Source organism: Lingula anatina, chromosome 1 (assembly GCF_051362555.1).
Source record: "Lingula anatina isolate TDL-2025a chromosome 1, LinAna3.0, whole genome shotgun sequence".
NCBI classification, from domain to species: domain Eukaryota; kingdom Metazoa; phylum Brachiopoda; class Lingulata; order Lingulida; family Lingulidae; genus Lingula; species Lingula anatina.
Window position 1 is genome coordinate 34,240,159 of NC_141767.1, and position 22,631 is coordinate 34,262,789.

The window sequence follows — 22,631 nt, forward strand, 5'->3', positions numbered from 1 at the left end:
TATAGGCAAGAAAAAAGGCATGGAAAGAACCCTGAACAACAGATGGCAAGAAGGAGAAGGAATCCTACAGCCACTCTTAGTGACCATAAAACCAGCGCCCAATGGACTTCGGGCACTGATTGCTTGTAAATGCAGTAAATCCTGTTGCATGTTAGTTAACCTGTATCCTTGCAGGGGGAAAAAGTTACCATGTACTCAATCATGCCTCTGTGAGCGGGGAGGAATGTGAAAACGTGTATGTGAACAGTGGATGCATCACAGGCAGTGAAGAAGATGAAAATGATATTTTGAAAATGTTGTAATGATCATATTTTGCAAGGTGTCATTGAATATTTATTAAGAACATGAATATATGATTGCATAAATATTATGATTTAAATAAAATGTAAATGGGTCAAATTTGTTTTTGTACAATTTTGAAGTATCGCATTACAGCATTTATTAAAGTTATGCACGTGTGGACTTTTGTGAAAAACATTTGTTAATGGATAAGGGAAATTTCATTGTTCTAAGAACAATGTTTATAGAAATGTCATTGTCCAAATACTGCCAAATAAGCAAATCTGGCACAGTAGTAAAGAAAAGTAGACTGCTTCAATTATGATTATAAAATGATTATTTGTCCCTTAGCTTGCCAGCTTAGGGATTTTACTGAAAGTGACAATGTCTGTTTATTCATGAATTTTCAGGGTTCAAATCAATTTTGAATTTATGTCATTGTCAATTAAATATGGACTACTAGCTACAATGTCCATTTGTTGCACCTTTTGCCGACTTAAGCACCACTTTCATTGTCACAGCCAATTGGTTTTATAGGACAACCACCCTAAAATAAACCTTCATATATCTGTCTACCATAATACAGTGACAAACCGAGTATAGATTGCCGAGGAAATTAAAAAAAAAATTCAGGCCTGTAGCGTCTAGCCTAATAAGACTACTTCAAAAACCCAGAAGAAGATCGAACAAAAAAAAAATTATTATGTAGACTGTGTGGCAAAAAACACAATCATGAGGAAATTTAAGAACTTCCAAACCCCATGAATGATCAAGAGCTCTAGAGCATTACTGTGGCCCCGTATACACGACATGGTGATGATAATGAGGATGTTAGGGAAGCACCTGATCCATCACTTTCATGCTCTTCAAAAGCTGACCAATTCATGCCCCTGATGCTCTTGACAATTGAAGCAGTCCAGGGCCTTTGAAATATAGGTCTGGCCAAAGTATTCTTCCTAACAATGTACAGATTTAGGTGACTCAGACATACAGCATAGCTCCTTACCCTTGTCCAACTTCAGGACCAGCTTTAGTGCTCAAGTTATGGATCTTATAACTGTATTAAAGGAAATCTCTCATTCAAAATGTGCATCAAAATTCCTTTCTACAGTTTCTTTTGATAGTTTGATAGTTCTGTTCCAAGAGTCTGATGTAATGCTTATCATGCCATCAAGATACTTTCTTCCCCATCCAGAACTTTGATTTGGGCTTCTGTTTGCCGGCAATGTCCCCTGCAGATCTTCTTAGTTTTCTTCTCTCTGCATGGTGTTCTATTGCCTCGCGCCTTTTATGCTTTTCTTTTTCATTCTAAAATTATAAGATGGACATTATTCTTTATTTTCACTCACGTAAGTAAAAAGGTATTTTAATTCTTTTACCTATGTTTTACCTATGCATGATGATAAATTCAAGATTTACAATCATTGCAGATTATTCTTTGATGATACACAATTACCTTCTTGAGGGAGAACACCATTTCTCTGGCCCCTAGAGAGGATCCAACATGGCGAACAATACCACTTGAATCTTCATCTGCTACACGCTCTGCCAAAGATTTTCTGTAATGAAAGAGTACACAAAAACATCTGAATTATTCACATGATCCTTTCATAGACACTTACACAGCAAACACTTCAAGGTTATCAAGTCTATAGTAAAATATTCCAATCTTGGTTTGTAATGAATAAAATCATTTGAATTATTTCTTCTTCAGACGTCTGAATAAAAAAATGATAAATTTTTATTTGCAAAATACATCTTTTGTTTCAAGGGGAAGATAAGAAAGTTTTCATGTTTTTCTGCAGAAAACAGTGCAAATACGATTATACTGGAAATGCACTGTTAAGGTAAACTCTTACATTTATTGAAATTATGTAATCAACAGATTTCAAATAAGATGCAGCAGCAGGTACATCAACTCCAGATTATCACCTAATTTTTCAATGAACTTACTTGCTCAATGTCTTCTTTTTTCTTTTGAAACTGTGAAATTCTTCTCCTTCTTTGATTTCATAGAATTTTGGTTTGAGCTCTCTTTCTTCTCGCTCTCTCTTTTTCTTTGCCCTTGCTTCTTCTGAGAGCTGTTTGTGTTGTTTTTTTAACTCCTTGGTCCAGGTGTGTTCATCGTCTGAACTGCTGTCCTCACTGCTTGGTCTGCCCTCCAACTCATTCTAAAGAAAAACAGACTGTAGTAATCTTTTCTTTTCTTTCTTTCTTTCTTATTATCTATCTATCTGTCTGTCTACCTACCTATCTATCTATTTATTTACTGGTTATATTGGTAAGAAAATGTACTGCACGCATACTCCCTAGATGTAAAGATGAGTAATGATTTATATAAATACGTACAGTCAGGTCATGTATCCATAGGGTGAAAATAAGTTATTTCAATCATGTTGTGCTAATAATTTATTGTCTCAGTCTTCTAAAAAACTACAATGCATAGAACCTTCAACAGGCTTTAGATTTTCAATTATTTAACATAATAGGTGCTAAATGACAAATAAGGCATGTTTTCATATATTAGTAAATTTAAAGAGGGAACTACAACAGAAAAATGTTTGAGCAAAGATGCAATAAAAATCAACCGGCATATAAATGCTAGCCAAACTTACATTTATTTCTTCAAATTGCTGGGCAAGTCTCTCTTGTTTCTCTTGTCTTTTCCTTCTATCCTTTTCTAGCTTGGAGACCACAGGATTGAGCAGACGATATTCTTCACTCTCTGGATCCACTTGGAAATCGGGATTGCTGAACATGGCGGCAAAACGTGAATCTCCAAGTAAGTTGAAAGTCTCTTTCTGCAAACACATAAACACATAACTCCATTATTTGAGGTAAATATTCATAAAATTTCACTAATTCAGTGAATAATGTACACAATAAGAGATTTCATCTTTATACTACTGCTTATATGAAAATACACTGCATATTACAAATCTACAAAATTTTATCCAAAATAAACAAGTTTTTAAATGATTTACGTTGTGGTACTTCTCCTTTATTCACCGTTTAAAAATGGGACTTATTTAATAATTACTACCTTGTCCTTCTTTTTCCCAGATTTTTGCTGCTCTTCTTGCTCTTCCATCAACCTCTCAGCTAGATTTTTGTTGACTTTAGGTAATTTCTGGAAACAAAACAACAACAACAAACTTTGAAATAAATACACTCAATACACTAATAGGATTGAATTTCCGTATTCACTTTTTACTACTGCACTATAGAGAAATAGATACACATTTAAATATACTCAAAAACCCTACATACCTTGACTCTCACTCTGTTAGCTCTTGCTTCTTCAATCTTTTCCTTGATCTTATTCTTTCTATATTCAGAATAAGCAAACGGCTCCACTATAGATTTTGCCTATCAAAAGACAAGAGTCTAAGAGTTAAAAAAAAAACAAAGGATAAAACATGACAGCACTTTGTTACATCGAGACAATCTTCTCATCAACTCTATCATACTATTACTTACTAAAGAAACCAATTCATGAGTGAAAAATAGTAAAGATTCACTTTTTTCTTCCAAGAGGATACTGGCAAATAGTTACATTAAATATTCAAGCAAACTATTTGTTAGGGAAATGTTACCTTGTGATATAACCTGATATCTATGAAGAAACCATGCATGTAGGCCCTCAGTAAATTAGACCCAATCAAATGAGAGAGTCCCAGCTCATCAAGCTCTTGTCTAGTTAGGAATTTGTAGTCATCGTACACTGCAACAGTTATAATTCAACACATGATCTTCACAATATTTCAATTAAATTATGTATTTGTTATAAGACAATTTTCATTTCCTGTCACTGATTTGGAGCTAATGACGCTGGATGAATATTTCAATGGAAGTAAACATTTTTGTTTTTAAATGTCAGCTAAAATGATCTTTCTGGCAGTACTTTGTCACATACTACATAAATACAGGCCTTTAATTACCTTGAGGAGCGTCCGTTTCTTCTAACTCTTCCGTAAGATTGTCTAGGAAAGAGCACCACTTAGGTGCAGGGCCCAGTGACTGTATAAGTGATAATAATTGTATGCATTATTTTAATCATTTAAAGATCCAGTCAGAATTTATTCTCACACCAAAACTGCTCACTTCATCAGCATTCAAGACAAATTTTCCAGTCAAAATTTATTCTCACACCAGAACTGCCTGCTTCATCAGCATTCAAGACAAGATTTTTTGAGAAACATGTATGACAACAAATTTCTAGACCCGATACTTTTCAAAATTGCCATGAAACTTCCTGTTTATCTTTAAGTATGAGCAAATATGTTTGCAAAACTTCTGAATGTGACAAAAATATCACAAATATTTACATAATCCAAAGTACAAATCTATTCACAATATCATATATAGTTTACTTACAGGTATGTAGTATGTGAGCACTTTAGGAGCCTCGTTGGCCATAAACAACAGCCCAGAGTCTGGGAAAACACACAGGTCATTCAGTTTCACACCAGGCTCAATGGAAGTAAAAGGTTTGCCCTGAAATTGCAAAATTAAATTATTACATTTGATACCTTACCTTAAGAAAATAAATAAAGTCTTTTGCAGCACTTAAACCAATATAATAAATTATTCTAATTCAGAAAGTCATGTAAGTCTGAAAGGCATGTCAGTCTCACTGAATCATGAATAGTTTCAATCCAAAATATTTCATTAGAAATGGCAAATGACATTGAGTCCAGTTATCTTAAATGAGTGTTTCAACAACTGTGAATTGTTATGAAAATCTTGATTAACTTACAGTGTCTCTGTGCCAGAGTTTGAGAATTTTGCTGTCTATGGAGAGTACTACATCCAGGCCTTCGTGGAAAGCAATAGATTTAATAGGCAGGCCGTACTGGTGGTCCTTTACCAACAGGGGCTTGTCTGATCTTATATCATACAACAGGATCTGCAAAATACAATGGTAAACATGGATGAATGGTGGTCTGTTTTTATTTGATGTTGTCATGACTGACAGCAGAGAATGAAATTTGAACTCACAGACATGGGCAACACATGGTGATTGAAAAATACTAGCAAGAAAAGGTTCATGTTGTTAATGACAAGAAAAAATGTATCTCTATTACATTAATGTATCTTTATAGTATCAATGATGTTTAAAGCACTACTCATTGGTGGGTTCTAATTTTGAAAAGATACTCCAAATAGTCTAGTGCAATAAGAATCCACATAACTAAAGTGAGAGCAACAATGTTTCCTAAACCCACTCCATAAACAAAATATAACACCAAGACAAAATTAGCTTCAAAAAGTAAATGACATTAAACAAAATTATTTTAAATCTGACACACAAAACATAATCTGAACATCAAAAATGACATCAATTTTTGTAAACTGACCCTGATCTCAAGTGGACAGAACATGTGCAGTTAATTTATTCAAAGTCTTGTGCCAAGCTTTTTTATCTAAGGCAGTTGAAAAGGGCAAATCTGGCCACTGAGGATCTAATAGTTATATATCAATCAATAATTAGATCAGTCCTAGAATATGCATGCCCTGTGTGGGGGCCTGGTCTTACAGCTGAACAATGTGAATGCTTAGAATCTGTTCAAAGGAGAGCTCTTAGAATTATTTACCCATTTTATACTTACAAGGATGCCCTACAGGCTAGTAATCTCACCTCTCTGAGGGAGAGAAGAGTCGTTTTACTTAAGAACTTTTTTACAAAAATCAAGAATTTTAATAAGCTACACCATCTGTTTAAACAAAAGAACCCAAGAAATCTCAGGGTCAGCAACAAATTTTTAATACCAAAAGTAAAAACGGAGCGTTTTAAATCATCTTTTATAATACACAGTCTTTTAAATTTTATGTAAATTACTGCTTCAAACTGTCTTATAAGTCTTTGGTCCTTTTAGTTTAGTTTATAATTCTTAGTTAATTTTAAAATACCTTATGATTTTATTATTTAAGACGCATTGTAAAACTTCAACCTATTAGGTTGCGATTTTAGTAAATAAATTATTATTTTTATTATTAAAAAAAAAAAAAAACTCATATTTCTTAGGCAACTTTTCTGCAATATTTTTACAATTACCATCCATCACTTGTCTCTTTATTGACTTTGTAAAACCTTAAACCAAGTTACAACACAAAGATCATCTAATCAATATGAAAATTCATAAGAAATATTATGCTCACATGTCCAGCAGATGTGCCCACTGCAAGAGTCAATGCATCTCTATACTTCAGGGAAGTTATTTCTGGAACACCCTCTAATCTGAAAAACACTTAACCATCTTAAATTTTTGTTTAAAAAGAACAGGCCAAAATAAAATAACACATCAAAGATTTATTTGTAATAAACAATCTCACATTCAGGATTAACAGGAAATTACACCTCAAAAATAACATTCAAACTAATATAATCCAATTTAGCCTCCACAAATAAGAGAAGCTCACAATGTGAAAAAAGCAGCCATGCTTTGAGAGTAAATATCGTTTTAATTTTTTATTGTAATTTTATCACATTTAAACATAACATTTCAATTATGCTGCAGTGTTTGCACCTACTCAAGCTCCTGAACTATGCTTCCAATGGCACAATCTAGCTGACCAACTTGATTTCTGGTCCTTGGGTCCCAACACTCAACTTTGCCCTTTTAATCAAAAATAATGTCAGATTGGGTTCCACTAAAATTATTATCTTTTTAATGTGTTCCAAAGCTTGACTAAAAATTAAACCATTCTTATTTTAACTATTACTAAAAACTTATAACAGAGTTAAAATTATTTCAGTAGTTACTGTAAAACGTTAACATTTTAATTAAATTTAAAGAAAAACATAAAACAATGTACAAAATATAATAATAATAATAATAATAATAATAATAATAATAATAATAATAATAATAATAATAATAATATTTAATAACAGGGACAGCACAAATACTTTAAGTGCTCATTAAAGATAGAAAGTCCCTAAGAAAACATTCTAATGACTAAATTTAAAATGTTAAACATGTTAATAAACAAAATATAATAAAGATAGTATAATAATGAAAGTATACATACTTCTGTTGTCCCACAAGTGAACAAACCATGAAGAGGATTGATATCACAGCAATTCAGTTCCCTGTAGAACATTGAAAATACATGTGCAACTTTCAATAACTTCAATCAGAAACATAATGACCAAAAGTGTGTGACTTTGGCTTCAAACATAAAATGAGTTGTACAAAAAAACAGAGGGATTAAAAAAAAAAGAAATAAAAATCAGGGCATGCTGTGCAATATTTGCCATGAATGACCAGATCTCCATTAAGCAGTGCATATAACTAATTTATATGTAATTGGCTATTATAATATGTAACTTTGACATGAAAGTTTTGACCACAGGTCACTCACACAGCATTTGTCTTCAAGGGCGACATGAATCTCCCCAGCTCCAGATTTAGTCTGACAATTTCTGGACTGAAAGAAGATGTCAATAATTATGCACCTGTATAATCCACCAACTTTGCAAGAAACAACATACTACACTGGCTATTTTAAATGAAAACATGCAAATTTTGTAGTTAAAATGCTTTAAAAATACTAAGATAATATTAAGTTCTTGAAACCACTTGTGTTTCGTGTACTGAGGAAGAAAACTCTTAAAGATCAAGAGGTTCATCTGTAGGTTCATTAATGGAGAAAATGCAAAAATTCACAGAGCATTCGGGATAAAACAAAAAAAAAACAGATTAAGTAAACAGGGCACAAAAAATACACCAGCAAGAAGAAAGGGCAAAAAATGAGACTATTTTCTAATTAAATAATTATTTCAATAACAACATACTGACCTAGCACCAACAAAGAACAAATCACAGGATGGATAATGATAGTGAAAGTCCCTGCCAAACTTAGGTATCCTTGTCCTGAAGTATCTCCCCATCTGACTGTGAAACTCCACATATCTGTCATCTTGAAGGAACACAACCTAGAAAGCAAGGTAATGTGTAAGTTAAACCAACTTTGTTCAAGTACTCATCCACTATATCTGAAGTAAATTTCACAATAAACTTCAGCTTGAGTGTGGCAGTGATTTACCTCTGTAAACTGATCTTTCTTGATGTGTCTCTAAAAGGCAACAACCACAAAGAACCAATGTGTGTTGTTATATAATAATTAACTGTGTCAGTACCCAGCCTTGACAACTAGGGTCTACACAGGACAGGGGAGTTTTAATGTGATACATAATTATCATAAGTGTTTATGTCTGTTCAGCTGGTCTCAAAGTAGCTTTTAAGAAACAGGATAAAATGAAACTCAGCTTTCTAGCATACATACAGATTTCCAAAATCATGTTGAATATGATCAATGGCCAAAAAATTCAAATGACTATTTTCAATCATAACATAGGGGCTACTGTTCCTACACACCTTGGAGTAGTCCTCAGATAGAATGCGGAACTTAATCACTTCAGCATCCAGGCACCTCTCAAACTTCATGGACATCTGTGCCATATCATAGCACCTAATTCTTGGCTTGTACACGCCTAAAACAACATGGTAATCAATTGATAAATGTTGATTTATGCATTATAATGTGGGATAGTATACCTGGAGATATCAAACCATATCTTCTACAATCTAAATGTCTAGTTTTTTCAGGAAATGGTAGCTTATTTAGAAATCGGTGACAATGAAAAATTAATAATTTACTCTAAACACTTAAAAAGTATTCTGCACAACAATCTAGATGCCAATAAAATGCTTGTAAATCAATCAAAATGCAAACATCAAGGTTAAGTTTTAGATTTACATTGAAAAAGTTAACTTTAACTGCAAAGGTAAAATATTATTTAACTGTTCTAAAATTTGTGAGCAGATGCAATGTTCCTTTTTTTTCTAGTCTTGTAATGAAATATGCTTTTACCTGCTGCAAATATATACTGTTTATCTGGAGTAACTGCAACATTGGTGCTCACTGTTGGCATCTCAAAGTCCTGTATCAAATTTATTCTCCTCCTTAAATCTAAATAATAATAATAATAATAATAATAATAATAATAATAATAATAATAATTACAAACAATATAATAAGTCATGGTATAAATATTATGGTAAATAACCTTTTGCAAGTTGTGTCATAATTTGTACTGCATTAACTAAATGAAACAAACAGCATGTCTAAAACTCACAAAATATACTTAGTTATGGCAGTAAACAGAAAAAAATGCTGAATATGCAATTGTATTCAATGCACCATAAAATTCTGAACAGGGTATCAACAGAAACAAAGATACTCTTTTTCCAAAATATTTTGATGTGGCAACAAGGCGAGATATAACTTCACAAAGACCAGAATTAATACTGTTACATGGAACAAATAATAAGAAAAATACTATTGTATGTCATAAGCTTTTCCTAAATTCCTGGTCTACAATCTTCCAACAGATGTAATAGCTGTGTTTTCAGGCAAAAAAAAATATTTGCAGTTTAAAGATTATATCAGCCGTTATGGTAGCTATCAGTAAAACCTTTACAGTATTGTGTAGCCACAGAAAAGGACTACAAAACTGCCTCATTTATTTTTCAATAACTGAAAGCTTTTATTCATTTGTTTTCTGGCTACTTGGGGTCATAACTTTCAAACAAACAGTGTGATGAAAAAATTTATAGAGGAGGGTTCAGATCGAGCCAGTGTACAAGCTGGAATGATCCAACTCGGTAGGAGATTCTCGGGCCTAAGCAATCACTGTAATAGGCCTTTATGTCTGACATGCCTCTTCTACCTGCTAACAGATAATTAGGACTAGCACACATGAAAGCCAACTACCTCCTAGCAACTACAGCAGGGTTGTCAGACAGTTTAGCCGATTACCCTAAATGCTATTTTGTGAGAATCCCCTGCAGAATTCGATTGATCCAGGTGGTACGATGTTTGAATCTGAACACAGTATAAGCACCATTGTGTTCTCCATGTACTCTTTGGCCCACATAATAGATCTGCAATACAAAACCACTATTCTTCTCATAAGCAAGGCATCCCCAATATATTTTCATACATACCTATGTCATTCTTCTGTAGTGACCTTTTCTTTCTGTCTGATAACCACTACAAAGATGAAAAAGGTACTGTTTAGGTTAACATTTATTAGAATTGCAAAAATTGCCCAAGATGTTGTTTTAGGGCTCATAACTAATGAAAGTATTTTCTAATGAAAGTATTATTCTACTTAGATTGATCCAATGCCATCGGAACTCTCGCTGAATGCAATTAGATAAAAAGATTAATACACCCCCTGTCACTTATAAGGTAGAATACAGAAAAGCTGGTGATTATGCCAGTATGTGGAAACAAGCAGAGTAGCACAAAATTCATGTCTTAGCACTCCTACTCACAACTTTAAAATCAGAGCTGTGTTATAACATGAAAGTAAAAGGTCTCGGGTGGGGGGCTCTCAAATTTTTATCTTACCTCTCATCACCTCAACTCACACTCTTCTGTAAAGGCAACCAGTATTTCCATCAACAGAGCTAGGAGTAAGTAAATACTCATGCATCTGCTTGTTTATCAGTTCGATTGTCGTGAAATCTTTTACCCAGGGAGAATGTTTATGATGAAAAGACATCTTCTTGTGAGAAATTTGTTAGAAATTGTTTCACCACCTGGAAATCTTTGTATATAATCATGTTGCTTGTGGAACTTACATTGAACTTGATTCAGCACAATAGGGTGATTTTTGGAGGGAAAAACATTGGGTCATTATTTGACCTACATTCAGAAGTCTTTTTGGCTTAGTTTTCCGGGTACTTAATTTCACAATGGCCTAACTAGTAAATAAGCAGTTGGATACTACTCTCAGCTCTATTGATAGGAAAACTGGTAGAATTTACAGGAGTGTGCCAGTTAATACTGAGCCCGAGGAGATAAGAGGTGAGATAATAATTTGAGAGCTCCCACCCCAAGGCTGGTTTGGCAACTGACCCTCATTACGCACCTTTTAAGGTCTTTGCTTTCATGCCTTATCACAGCTTAGATATCAAAATTGGAAAGTTAACGCATAAATTTCGTGCTACAAGTGGACATGTACAGTAGTAATCTCTCAATCTCAGACCCAATGAATATTTGCGAATGATATGCGTCAAAGTGCGACAGAGGACACACAATTACCCAAGGCTTTGGATATTTATAGCACGGAGAGTTTGTATCAAGGGGTGTTATGAGGTCTTATAGCTGCCGTTAGAAACTATCATGTAAGGCCGAAAACTGAGGCAAATAAATTGGCTTATAAACAACGTTAATGGCTAGACCACTCACGGTTTTCGGCTTCTTCCAAGAACTTACCTCTGGTAGCGATTTTCCAGCACTGAGGTTGTATATTTTAACATTATTGGGATTAGAAACCTGCATTTTGTACTAGTAAGCATATGTAAAACAGCATCTATTTCCACGTGCCTCCCTGATACATCTTTTTCGCGTGAAACGACAATGGGGACTAACTGCGCACCGATACACAAGTGCAAGATGTGCTGGGTGTCCCCCCCCCCCCCAAAAAAAAAAAAAATGCTGACAACAATCATAAGGAGAAAAAGAAAGAACTTCAACTTCAAAAAAACTTTTCTGAATACATGCACAAGGCAACATATTACATTGTTACTTGTTGATCAGTTCGCATGTCCAATATGTCTTTATTTTCTTTTTTTTTCTTCAAAATACTGACACAAGTGTGATTTACAGGGGATGTATCGGTTCAGTGCGCATTATGCAAAAATTTACTAGATGAATATCGGTGCGGGGACATATCGGCATGACCCCTATCAAACTTCACTATGATCTCGTGCACATGTCTGTGAAAGAAATTATATATATGGAAATTTTAAGTGCCATTTACAGTATTAAAATTAATTAACACGGAAAATAAGGCATTGCCTGTCTTGTGCACCATTAATTATTATTGGAATATTGTAACCCGTGTTACCAAATAAAAACCTATTGAAATTCAACATTTGATTAAATTATTTCTCATCCGTAATAATTCTGGGTAAGCAAGTCCATCGAAACTCACGCATAAACAATCTATGATGAACACAATTTAACTTGTATATTCAAAAGTATATAGCCATTCAATTACAACCAATTCTTAATAAGTAATCATCACAAGATTTGAATGTGACAAAGATGGATAATATGTTTATTGGCTCTATAATCAATTCCCATATAAAATAAGTCTTTATAAATAATAAATTTGGTTTCAATTATTACTTTGTGCATAAATGAGAAAAATGAATTATGAACAATACATCAATAATTTTAAAAAAATCTTTACAAATTATTCATCTTAATTTAAATAAACTGCAAAAACAACAACAAGACATAATACAAGAACAACACAACTTTTTATTATTTTTGATGTTTTAGGACGTTCACCGATCATTTAAATGTTGTATAGACTTTGGTCCAGACATCTATTTATTGTATCGAGTTATATGTACATGTAGTTCATCATTTGGAATAGTTTTGTGTTAAAGTTTTGTAACTTTTATGTCAGTTATATTTATAGTGTCAGAATTTATAGTGTCATATCATGTATTGCTTTTTGCTTTTTCTTAGTTTTGTGTTAACATTTTAATTGATTTTGTCATTTAGTTTTGTAGCTTTTTATAATGTCAGTTATATTGAGGATTTATAGTGTCAAATCATGTATTTTTTTAGTTTTATTGTGTTAAAATTTCGATTTGTTTTGGCATTTAGTTTTGTAGCTTTTAATAATGTCAGTTATAATGAGAATTTATGTCAATTCACATAGTACCTTTTGCTTTTTTTAGTTTGTGTTAACATTATTTGATTTTGTCATAGTTTTGTAGCTTTTTATAATGTCAGTTATATTGATAATTTAGAGTGTCAAATCATACAGTACCTTTGGCTTTTTTTAGTTTGTGTTAAAATTTTATTTGGTTTTGGCATTTTGTAGCTTTTTATGTCAGCTGTTTTGTCCTTTTTCTTTTTATCATGTTAAAATTTTTTGTTTTGGCATTTAGTTTTGTAGCTTTTTATAATGCCAGTTAAATTGAGAATTTATAGTGTCAAATCATACAGTACCTTTTGCTTTTTTTAGTTTGTGTTAAAATTTTATTTGGTTTTGGCATTGTGTAACTTTTTATAATGTCAGCTGTATTGAGAATTTATAGTGTCAAATTATGAAGTACTTTGTTCTTTTTTTTTTTAAATTTTATCGTGTTTATATGTTATTTGGTTTTGGCATTTAGTCTTGTAGCACTTATATTGAGAATTCAAATCATGTAGTTCTTTTTTAGACAATGTTTGTTGGGTTTTTTTCTTTTCAGACATCTAATTTAAGTTTAAATTTAAATTAAATTTGAACTTAAAGATTACTATACTTAATATGATATACTACAATAACCATTGACTACATATAAAATATAAAATGACCAATTAACCTAGCAGCAGAGAATGACTAAAATACATAAATGCATGTCCTAAAAATGTCCAGGCTGCTAAAAGAATTAGAGCAGTTTCTTTTTTAAAAACATCTCAAAAGTGTCTTTATAGCTTTTCTTATACAAGTATATATACAGTCTTTGGTAATCCTAGGTTATTATGTTCTTTTCTGCCATCAAAAAGCTTGAACTAATTCAATGGTAGTTGACTACCTAGGATGTAGTCTACCATCCAGCTAAACATAAACCACACTCTACATGCTGATGCACTCATCAAAGAAGAATAATTGCAATTGCTACAGAGTCCACCAGGCGCTAAAAGCCCCATTTTTTATGCAATCAAGACCAGCATTTTCACTAACAGCGATGCCTATAGTCCGGTATTGTGCCAGGAACCTGAGGAAGATAAAATTAAAGTTTTGTCACTACATATGCATTGTGTTTTTATACAACTTTCTTTTCCTATTATATGCAACCAGGCAACTCTGTCTTATCTCATCAAATGTCATAATTAGTTATCTTAAATCAAAGTACAGACTGGCATATTAAGAATGAGAATTCAAATCAATTACTTTTCAAATCAAAATGGATCAAATAAATTGTGACAGTACTTAAATCAAGGACAACCAAACAAATCAATTCCTAAATTCAGATTGAAATTACTGCAATCAAAGTGGACCAAAGTATACATCAGTGTATACTTAACAAATCAATTTTCTTCAATTCAAAGAACATTACTATCTATAATAAACAAATCAATTACCTGAATTCAAAGTGATATTGCACAAATCAATCAAATCAATCATTTGAATTGAAAGTGATGGTACTGAAAACAAAGCGGACCAAACAAATTAATTTTTGGAATAGAAAGTAAGCAAATAAGTTACTCTAGTTCAAATTGACATTACTTAAATCCAAGTCGACAAAGATGATCATTTACAGGAATTCAAATTAACATTACCGATATCAAACTTTACTAAGCTAATCAGTTACTTGAATTCAAAGTGATATATATTACTGAAATCAAAGTGGACCAAATGAATCAATTACAAGAATTTTAAGTGACATTACTTAAATCAAAGTGGACCAAATGAATCAATAACAAGCATTCAAAGTGACATTACTGATAACAAACTATACTAAGCAAACCAGTTACTCAAGTTCAAATTGACATTACTTAAATCAAAGTGGACATTACTTAAAGTCAACAAAGATGATTAATTACAGGAATTCAGAGTGGACATTACTAATATCAAACAATACTAAGCAAATCAGTTACTTGACATCAAATTGACATTACTTAAAGTGAACACAACTAAAAGTCAAAGATTATCAATTACACAAATTCACTACTAAGCAAATCAATTACAAGAATTCAAAGTGCCATTACTTAAATCACAGTGGACAAAATGAATCAATTATAAGAATTCAGAATGACATTACTTAAATCAAAGTGGACCAAATGAATCAAGTACAGGAATTCAAAGTGACATTACTGATATCAAACTATACTAAGCAAATCAGTTACTCGATTTCAAATTGACATTAGTTAAGTCAAAGTGGATCAAATGAATCAATTACAGGAATTCAAATTGACATTATTTAAATCAAAGTGGACATTACTTAAAATCAACAAAGATGATCAATAACAGGAATTCAAAGTGACATTACTTAAATCAAAATGGACATTACTTTAAATCAACAAAGATGAACAATAACAGGAATTCAAAGTGACATTACTTAAATCAAAGTGGACCAAATGAATCAATTACAGGAATTCAAAGTGACATTACTAATGTAAAACTATACGAAGCAAATCAGTTACTTGACTTTACTTGTATCAATTATGATAAACAAAACAATTACCTGAATTCAAGGTGAAATTGCTCAAATCAAAGTGGACCAAGCAGATCAATTGCATAAAATGAAAGTGACGGTACTGAAATTGAAGTGAAACAAACAATTAATGGAATTCACATGTCAGTGACAGTAGTTAAATCAAGCTATACTTAAGCAAATCAGTTACTTTAATCCAAAGTGAAATTACTCATATCAAACTATACTAAGCAAATCAATTACAAGAATTCAAATTGACATTACTTAAATCAAAGGGGCCCAAACGAATCAATTACAAGAATTCAAAGTGACATTACTTAAATGACAGTGGACCAAACAAATCAATCACACGAATTCAAAGTGACATTACTTAAATCAAAGTGGACCAAACAAATCAATCACAAGAATTCAAAGTGACATTACTAATATCACACTACTAAGCAAATCAATTACATGAATTCAAAATGACATTACTGATTTCAAACTATACTAAGCAAATCAGTTACTCGAGTTCAAATTGACATAACTTAAATGAAAGTGGACATTACTTAAAGTCCACAACAAATCAATTACAGGAATTCAAAGTGACATTACTAATATCGAACTATACTAAGCAAATCAGTTACTTGACTTTACTTGTATCAATTATGATAAACAAACCAATTACCTGAATTCAAGGTGAAATTGCTCAAATCAAAGTGGACCAAGCAGATCAATTGCATAAAATGAAAGTGACGGTACTGAAATTGAAGTGAAACAAACAATTAATGGAATTCACAGTGACATTAGTTAAATCAAACTATACTAAGCAAATCAGTTACTCGAGTTCAAATTGACATTACTTAAATCAAAGTGGACATTACTTAAATCAAAGTCAACAAAGCTGATCAATTATAGGAATGCAAAGTGACATTACTGATATCAAACTATACTTTGGACCTTGGACCTAAATAGAGTTTGGACCAAGCAGATTAACTGCATGAAATGAAAGTGACGGCACTGAAATTGAAGTGAAACAAACAATGGAATTCACAGTGACATTAGTTAAATCAAACTATACTAAGCAAATCAGTTACTTGACATCAAATTGACATTACTTAAAGTGAACACAACTAAAAGTCAACAAAGATGATCAATTACACAAATTCAAAATTGCATTACTGATATCAAACTATACTAAGCAAATCAATTACAAGAATTCAAAGTGACATTACTTAAATCAAAGTGGCCCAAACAAATCAATTACAAGAATTCAAAGTGACATGACTTAAATCAAAGTGGACCAAACGAATCAATTACAAGAATTCAAAGTGACATTACTTAAATCAAAGTGGACATTACTTAAAATAAACAAAGATGATCAATAACAGGAATTTAAAGAGACATTACTTAAATCAAAATGGACCAAATGAATCAGTTACTGGAGTTCAAATTGACATTAATTAAATCAAATTGGACCAAGTTAATCAATTACAGGAATTCAAAGTGACATTACTCATAGCAAACTATACTAAGCAAATCAGTTAATAGAGTTCGAATTGACATTACTTAAATCAAAGTGGACATTACTTCAATCAAAGTGTATCAAACAAATCAATTCCAGGAATTCAAAGTGACATTACTAATATCAAACTATACTAAGCAAATCAGTTACTCGAGATCAAATTGACATTACTTAAATAAAAGTGGACCAAATGAATCAATGACAGGAATTCAAATTGGACATTACTAATATCAAACTATACTAAGCAAATCAGTTACTCGAGTTCAAACTGACATTACTTAAATAAAAGTGGACCAAATGAATCAGTTACTGGAGTTCAAATTGACATTACTTAAATCAAAGTGGACCAAATGAATCAGTTACTGGAGTTCAAATTGACATTAATTAAATCAAAATGGACCAAATGAATCAATTACAAGAATTCAAAGTGACATTACTTAAATCAAAGTGGACATTACTTAAAATCAGCAAAGATGATCAATAACAGGAATTCAAAGTGAAATTACTGATATCAAACTATACAAAGCAAATCATTTACTTGAATTCAAAGTTACATTGCTGATATCAAACTATACTAAACAAATCAGTTACTCGAGTTCAAATAGACATTACTTAAAATCAACAAAGATGACTAATTACACAAATTCAATGTGACATTACTGATATCAAACTATAATAAGCAAATCAATTACAAACATTCAAAGTGACATTACTTAAAATCAACAAAGATGACCAATTACACAAATTCAATGTGACATTACTGATATGAAACTATACTAAGCAAATCAATTACAAGAATTCAAAGTGACATTACTTAAATCAAAGTGGACCAAATGAATCAATTACAAGAATTCAAAGTGACATTACTTAAAGAAAGTGGACCAAACGAATCAATTACAGGAATTCAAAGTGACATTACTTAAATCAAAGTGGACATTACTTAAAATCAACAAAGATGATCAATAACAGGAATTTAAAGAGACATTACTTAAATCAAAATGGACCAAATGAATCAGTTACTGGAGTTCAAATTGACATTACTTAAATCAAAATGGACCAAATGAATCAATTACAAGAATTCAAAGTGACATTACTTAAATCAAAGTGGACCAAATAAATCAATTACAGGAATTCAAATTGACATTATTTAAATCAAAGTGGACATTACTTAAAATCAACAAAGATTATCAATAACAGGAATTTAAAGAGACATTACTGAAATCAAACTATACTAAGCAAATCAGTTACTTGAAATGAAATTGACATTACTTAAAGTCAACAAAGATGATCAATAACAGGAATTTAAAGAGACATTACTTAAATCAAAGTGGACCAAACAGATCAATCACAGGAATTCAAAGTGACATTACTGAAATCAAACTATACTAAGCAAATCAGTTACTTGAAATGAAATTGACATTACTTAAAGTCAACAAAGATGATCAATAACAGGAATTTAAAGAGACATTACTTAAATCAAAGTGGACCAAACAGATCAATCACAGGAATTCAAAGTGACATTACTGATATCAAACTATACTAAGCAAATCAGTTACTTGACTTTACATGTATCAATTATGATAAACAAACCAATTACCTGAATTCAAGGTGAAATTGCTCAAATCAAAGTGGACCAAGCAGATCAATTGCATGAAATGAAAGTGACGGTACTGAAATTGAAGTGAAACAAACAATTAATGGAATTCAGTGACAGTAGTTAAATCAAACTATACTTAAGCAAATCAGTTACTTTAATCCAAAGTGAAATTACTCATATCAAACTATACTAAGCAAATCAGTTACTTGAAATGAAATTGACATTACTTAAAGTCAACAAAGATGATCAATTACAGGAATTCAGAGTGACATTACTAATATTAAACTATACTAAGCAAATCAGTTACTCAAGTTCAAATTGACATTACTTAAATCAAAGTGGACCAAATGAATCAATTACAAGAATTCAAAGCGACATTACTTAAATCAAAGTGGACCAAATGAATCAATTACAGGAATTTAAAGTGACATTACTGACATCAAACTATACTAAGCAAATCAGTTACTCGAGTTCAAAAAGACATTACTTAAATCAAAGTGGATCAAATGAATCAATTACAAGAATTCAAAGTGGACATTACTGATATCAAACTATACTAAGCAAATCAATTACAAGAATTCAAAGTGACATTACTTAAATCAAAGTGGACCAAACGAATCAATTACAGGAATTCAAAGTGACATTACTTAAATCAAAGTGGACCAAATGAATCAATTACAGGAATTCAAAGAGACATTACTTAAATCAAAGTGGACCAAATGAATCAATTACAAGAATTCAAAGTGACATTACTTAAATCTATATCTATAGTAAGCAAATCAGTTACTTGACTTTACTTGTATCAATTATGATTAACAAAATTACCTGAATTCAAGGTGAAATTGCTCAAATCAAAGTGGACCAAGCAGAGCAACTGCATGAAATGAAAGTAACGGTACTGAAATTGAAGTGAAACAAACAATTAATGGAATTCACAGTGACAGTAGTTAAATCAAGCTATACTTAAGGAAATCAGTTACTTTAATCCAAAGTGAAATTACTGTATCAAACTATACTAAGCAAATCAGTTACTTGACATGAAATTGACATTAGTTAAAGTCAACAAAGATGATCAATTACACAAATTCAAAATTGCATTACTGATATCAAACTATACTAAGCAAATCAATTACAAGAATTCAAACTGACATTACTTAAATCAAAGTGGACATTACTTAAAGTCAACAAAGATGATCAATTACAGGAATTCAGAGTGAACATTACTAATATCAAACTATACTAAGCAAATCAGTTACTTAAGTTCAAATTGACATTACTCAAATCAAAGTGGACCAAACGAATCAATTAAAGGAATTCAAAGTGACATTACTAATATCAAAATATACTAATATATAATATAATATAATAATATACTAAGCAAATCAGTTATTTGAATTCAAAGTGACATTACTTAAATCAAACTTTACTAAGGAAATCATTAACTTGGAATTTAAATTTAAATTGATTTAACCTTAATCAAAGTGAACAAAACTAATCAACTACTTGAATTCAAAGTGACACTCAGTATAAAATAATATTACTTAATTGAAAATTGAAAGAAAAAATCAATTATTTAAATTCAAAGTGGCATTTAAACCAAATTATAAAAAGCAAATCAGCAACATCATTTGAAGTCAATGTTGAAGTGACAAAGTGGATGAAACAAATCAATTACTTTAAAACAACATAACTTGTATCAAATTGGGTGTAACCAAAGTGAGCCATAGAAATCAATTACTTGAAAACAACAATGCTTTAGTCAATGAGGAACAAAATTTCAATTACTCAAATTCAAAGTAACATGAAAACCAAACCACATCATTTAAAATTTAAGTCCAAGTGACATTGCTTACCTGTGTACATCAAAGTGGACCAAACAAATCAAGTTCTTCGCTTGAGAGTATTTTACAACACAATACATTCAAACCTTTGCAAATCCACAACTGCTGAACGCCCTCACTACGTTTCACGCGGAAATTTAAATGGCGGGAAATTCAAAGTGTCGACCACGCTTGGTTGTTTCATTGATTGGCAAATGAATCTGAAAACCACACGAAACAACATTTTCTTATTGCCCAGAATTCTTCATAATGCCCTAAAACTGGAGCTGATTTAAGCATTTTCAAACTAATCCAGTAGATGCATGACCCCGTCAAGGCAATTCAAGAAGTGCGACAACGTCCTTACTTACACGTACGTAGTTTTCAAGTTCCAACAAACAGCTCCAGTATCTCTCTTCTTCGCCACCAGGTCAGGAATGAACAAAAGAGTGGCGCGAATACTGATTTTATACTACGCAGTGCCCTCTAGGTCATGTGACCAAAATGTGACATGTTGTAGATGACCAGACAAAGACCACACTGACTTCTTATTGTCATGTACGTGACGTCAATAGAGAAGTACGAGCTGTAGCACTAATCGCATCTTGGCAAAAAGCCAAACGTAGTTAGTAACTACTGCTTCCCAGTCTACTCTCCCTCCACTCTGCTAATGAAAGAGTAGTCAGTCAAACCATGGGCTGCAGAAAACATATACTTCCATGGTTTTAATTGGGAAAGGGGGAAATATGTCGGGGACATTTAAAAATCACCTGCATGTGTTGGTAACCTCACGTTATGTCTTTTTAGGCCGTAATTTTTTTTATAATACGTTGTGTAAAATCTAAAGAGGTAAAGTAGGCTTGCTAATTAATTTGATTAAGAAGTTAGTTCAAGAATTCTTTGTTGTCTTTGCTTGATATTAAAGAGTGGAATTCCCCACAAATAGTCAATAGTATTAACGCGATATCCAACCAAAAAGTTTACAGCAGTACGTGTCCGTATTTCAAGCATGTTTGACATTTTAAAGTTTTTACCAAATTTGCGTGGTTCCCGACATGTCATTACGATCCAGAAGCTTGTAACTTTTTATCCCTATGAATCTTTATTTACTGATAAAACACCCCTTCACATACAAGGTGCAATCGTCAGATTATGGACCATACATCTAACTACATTGAATAAATAAATAGATAGATAGATAAATATTATTACATAGAAAATAATTTTATAATCAAACCGTATGTGAGGTTTGATCCCGCTCGGGTATGTCACCTTGATTGGTTAGAAATTAATTTTAGAAAAATCGCTATATGATTCAAAACCGGAGGATTAAAAAAAAACACATAAAACGACCCTAGAGGGCCACGCAAGTCCACCACAAAATCAAAATCGGTGGGAAATCTATAAAAAAAAATGTGTCTGACCGTCGGAGTATACGAGGCAGCTCGTAAAAATTATACCCGCAACATAGTTCTACTGAACTTAGAAAAAACTATTTCAGTCTAAGATCTACAATAACTTAGATTAACAGAAGAAGTGGCGACAGTCCCATCCAAAAATCTCCTTTAAAAATAGACTAGACATACATGTACTACAGTATACTAGAAAAGTCCAAAAATATCATACGAAAAATTACAAGCCATCCATCGGAAGTGGCCATGGCGATAAAACTGTAAATTGGGAAACTAAGGGATTTCAAGGGTCTGGCGAAGAGAACCTTTAGGTCCTGTGCTAAAAAATGTGTCTGACCGTCGGAGAAAACATTCAGAAATAGGAATTAAGTGGTTTCGGACTACTAAAAAAACTTTCGTCATGCCACCACCCGAAAAACAACAGGGGCGGATCCAGGATTATTTGAAGTGGGATCCACGGATGCCAAGCCGTCCTCATCCCCCCCCCCCCCCCCCCCCCCCACCACCACCACCACCACCACCACCACCACCCGGCGTGGGGTTCGGGGCACGCTGATGGGCCCCGAAAATTTTGGTATTTTAGAGGGCGAACGGTGCCATTTGGTACGGTTTAGAAATTCTAATTGCAAGAGAGGACCATTGGTTTGATTTTTTTCAAAAATCGAAGGGGGGGGGGAGGGTAGTCAGGAGCCCCCTGACCACCCCTAAATCCGCCACTGTAACAACACATACTAAAATCCACAACCACGAATATCTAAAGGAAGAAATAATGAA

The 22,631-nt window shown here is 32.3% G+C and overlaps 1 protein-coding gene and 1 long non-coding RNA gene across 8 annotated transcripts; both read right to left on the reverse strand.

Annotated features, from left to right (window-relative positions):
* Positions 1-437: 437 nt before the first annotated feature.
* LOC106152799 (nucleolar protein 10) lies at positions 438-11,745 on the reverse strand. Its single transcript, XM_013526534.2, has 19 exons — positions 11,575-11,745; positions 10,296-10,341; positions 9,160-9,258; positions 8,664-8,779; positions 8,085-8,221; positions 7,648-7,713; positions 7,315-7,375; positions 6,814-6,899; positions 6,442-6,520; positions 5,039-5,188; positions 4,657-4,776; positions 4,221-4,299; positions 3,876-4,003; positions 3,550-3,648; positions 3,323-3,409; positions 2,895-3,080; positions 2,233-2,450; positions 1,736-1,838; positions 438-1,587 (listed from the first exon to the last, which is right to left on the reverse strand). The coding sequence occupies exons 1-19, from the start codon at positions 11,638-11,640 to the stop codon at positions 1,450-1,452; spliced, it is 2,064 nt and encodes a 687-aa protein (XP_013381988.2). The 5' UTR covers positions 11,641-11,745; the 3' UTR covers positions 438-1,449.
* A 417-nt stretch (positions 11,746-12,162) lies between these two features.
* On the reverse strand, positions 12,163-21,096 carry LOC106152803 (uncharacterized). Of its 7 annotated transcripts, XR_015331945.1 has the most exons (7): positions 20,817-21,096; positions 20,479-20,666; positions 19,451-19,523; positions 16,192-18,698; positions 15,555-15,627; positions 14,452-14,514; positions 12,163-14,084 (listed from the first exon to the last, which is right to left on the reverse strand). It is a non-coding gene; the product is annotated as an uncharacterized LOC106152803 (long non-coding RNA). The 7 variants fall into 7 exon arrangements; XR_015331944.1 differs by having other exon boundaries at positions 14,452-15,627; positions 18,626-18,698; XR_015331942.1 differs by having other exon boundaries at positions 14,452-15,627.
* Between the last annotated feature and the right edge of the window lie 1,535 nt (positions 21,097-22,631).

What these genes read in the sequence shown, in the direction of transcription:
- LOC106152799 (XM_013526534.2), bottom strand. Translation starts at nt 11,640, where the DNA reads ATGCAGGTTTCTAATCCCAATAATGTTAAAATATACAACCTCAGTGCT. An exon ending in TGCTCACATACTACATACCT is followed by an intron (nt 4,300 to 4,656) that starts GTAAGTAAACTA and finishes TCACTTATACAG; the next exon opens with TCACTGGGCCCTGCACCTAA. An exon ending in CTAACAGAGTGAGAGTCAAG is followed by an intron (nt 3,410 to 3,549) that starts GTATGTAGGGTT and finishes TTTTGTTTCCAG; the next exon opens with AAATTACCTAAAGTCAACAA.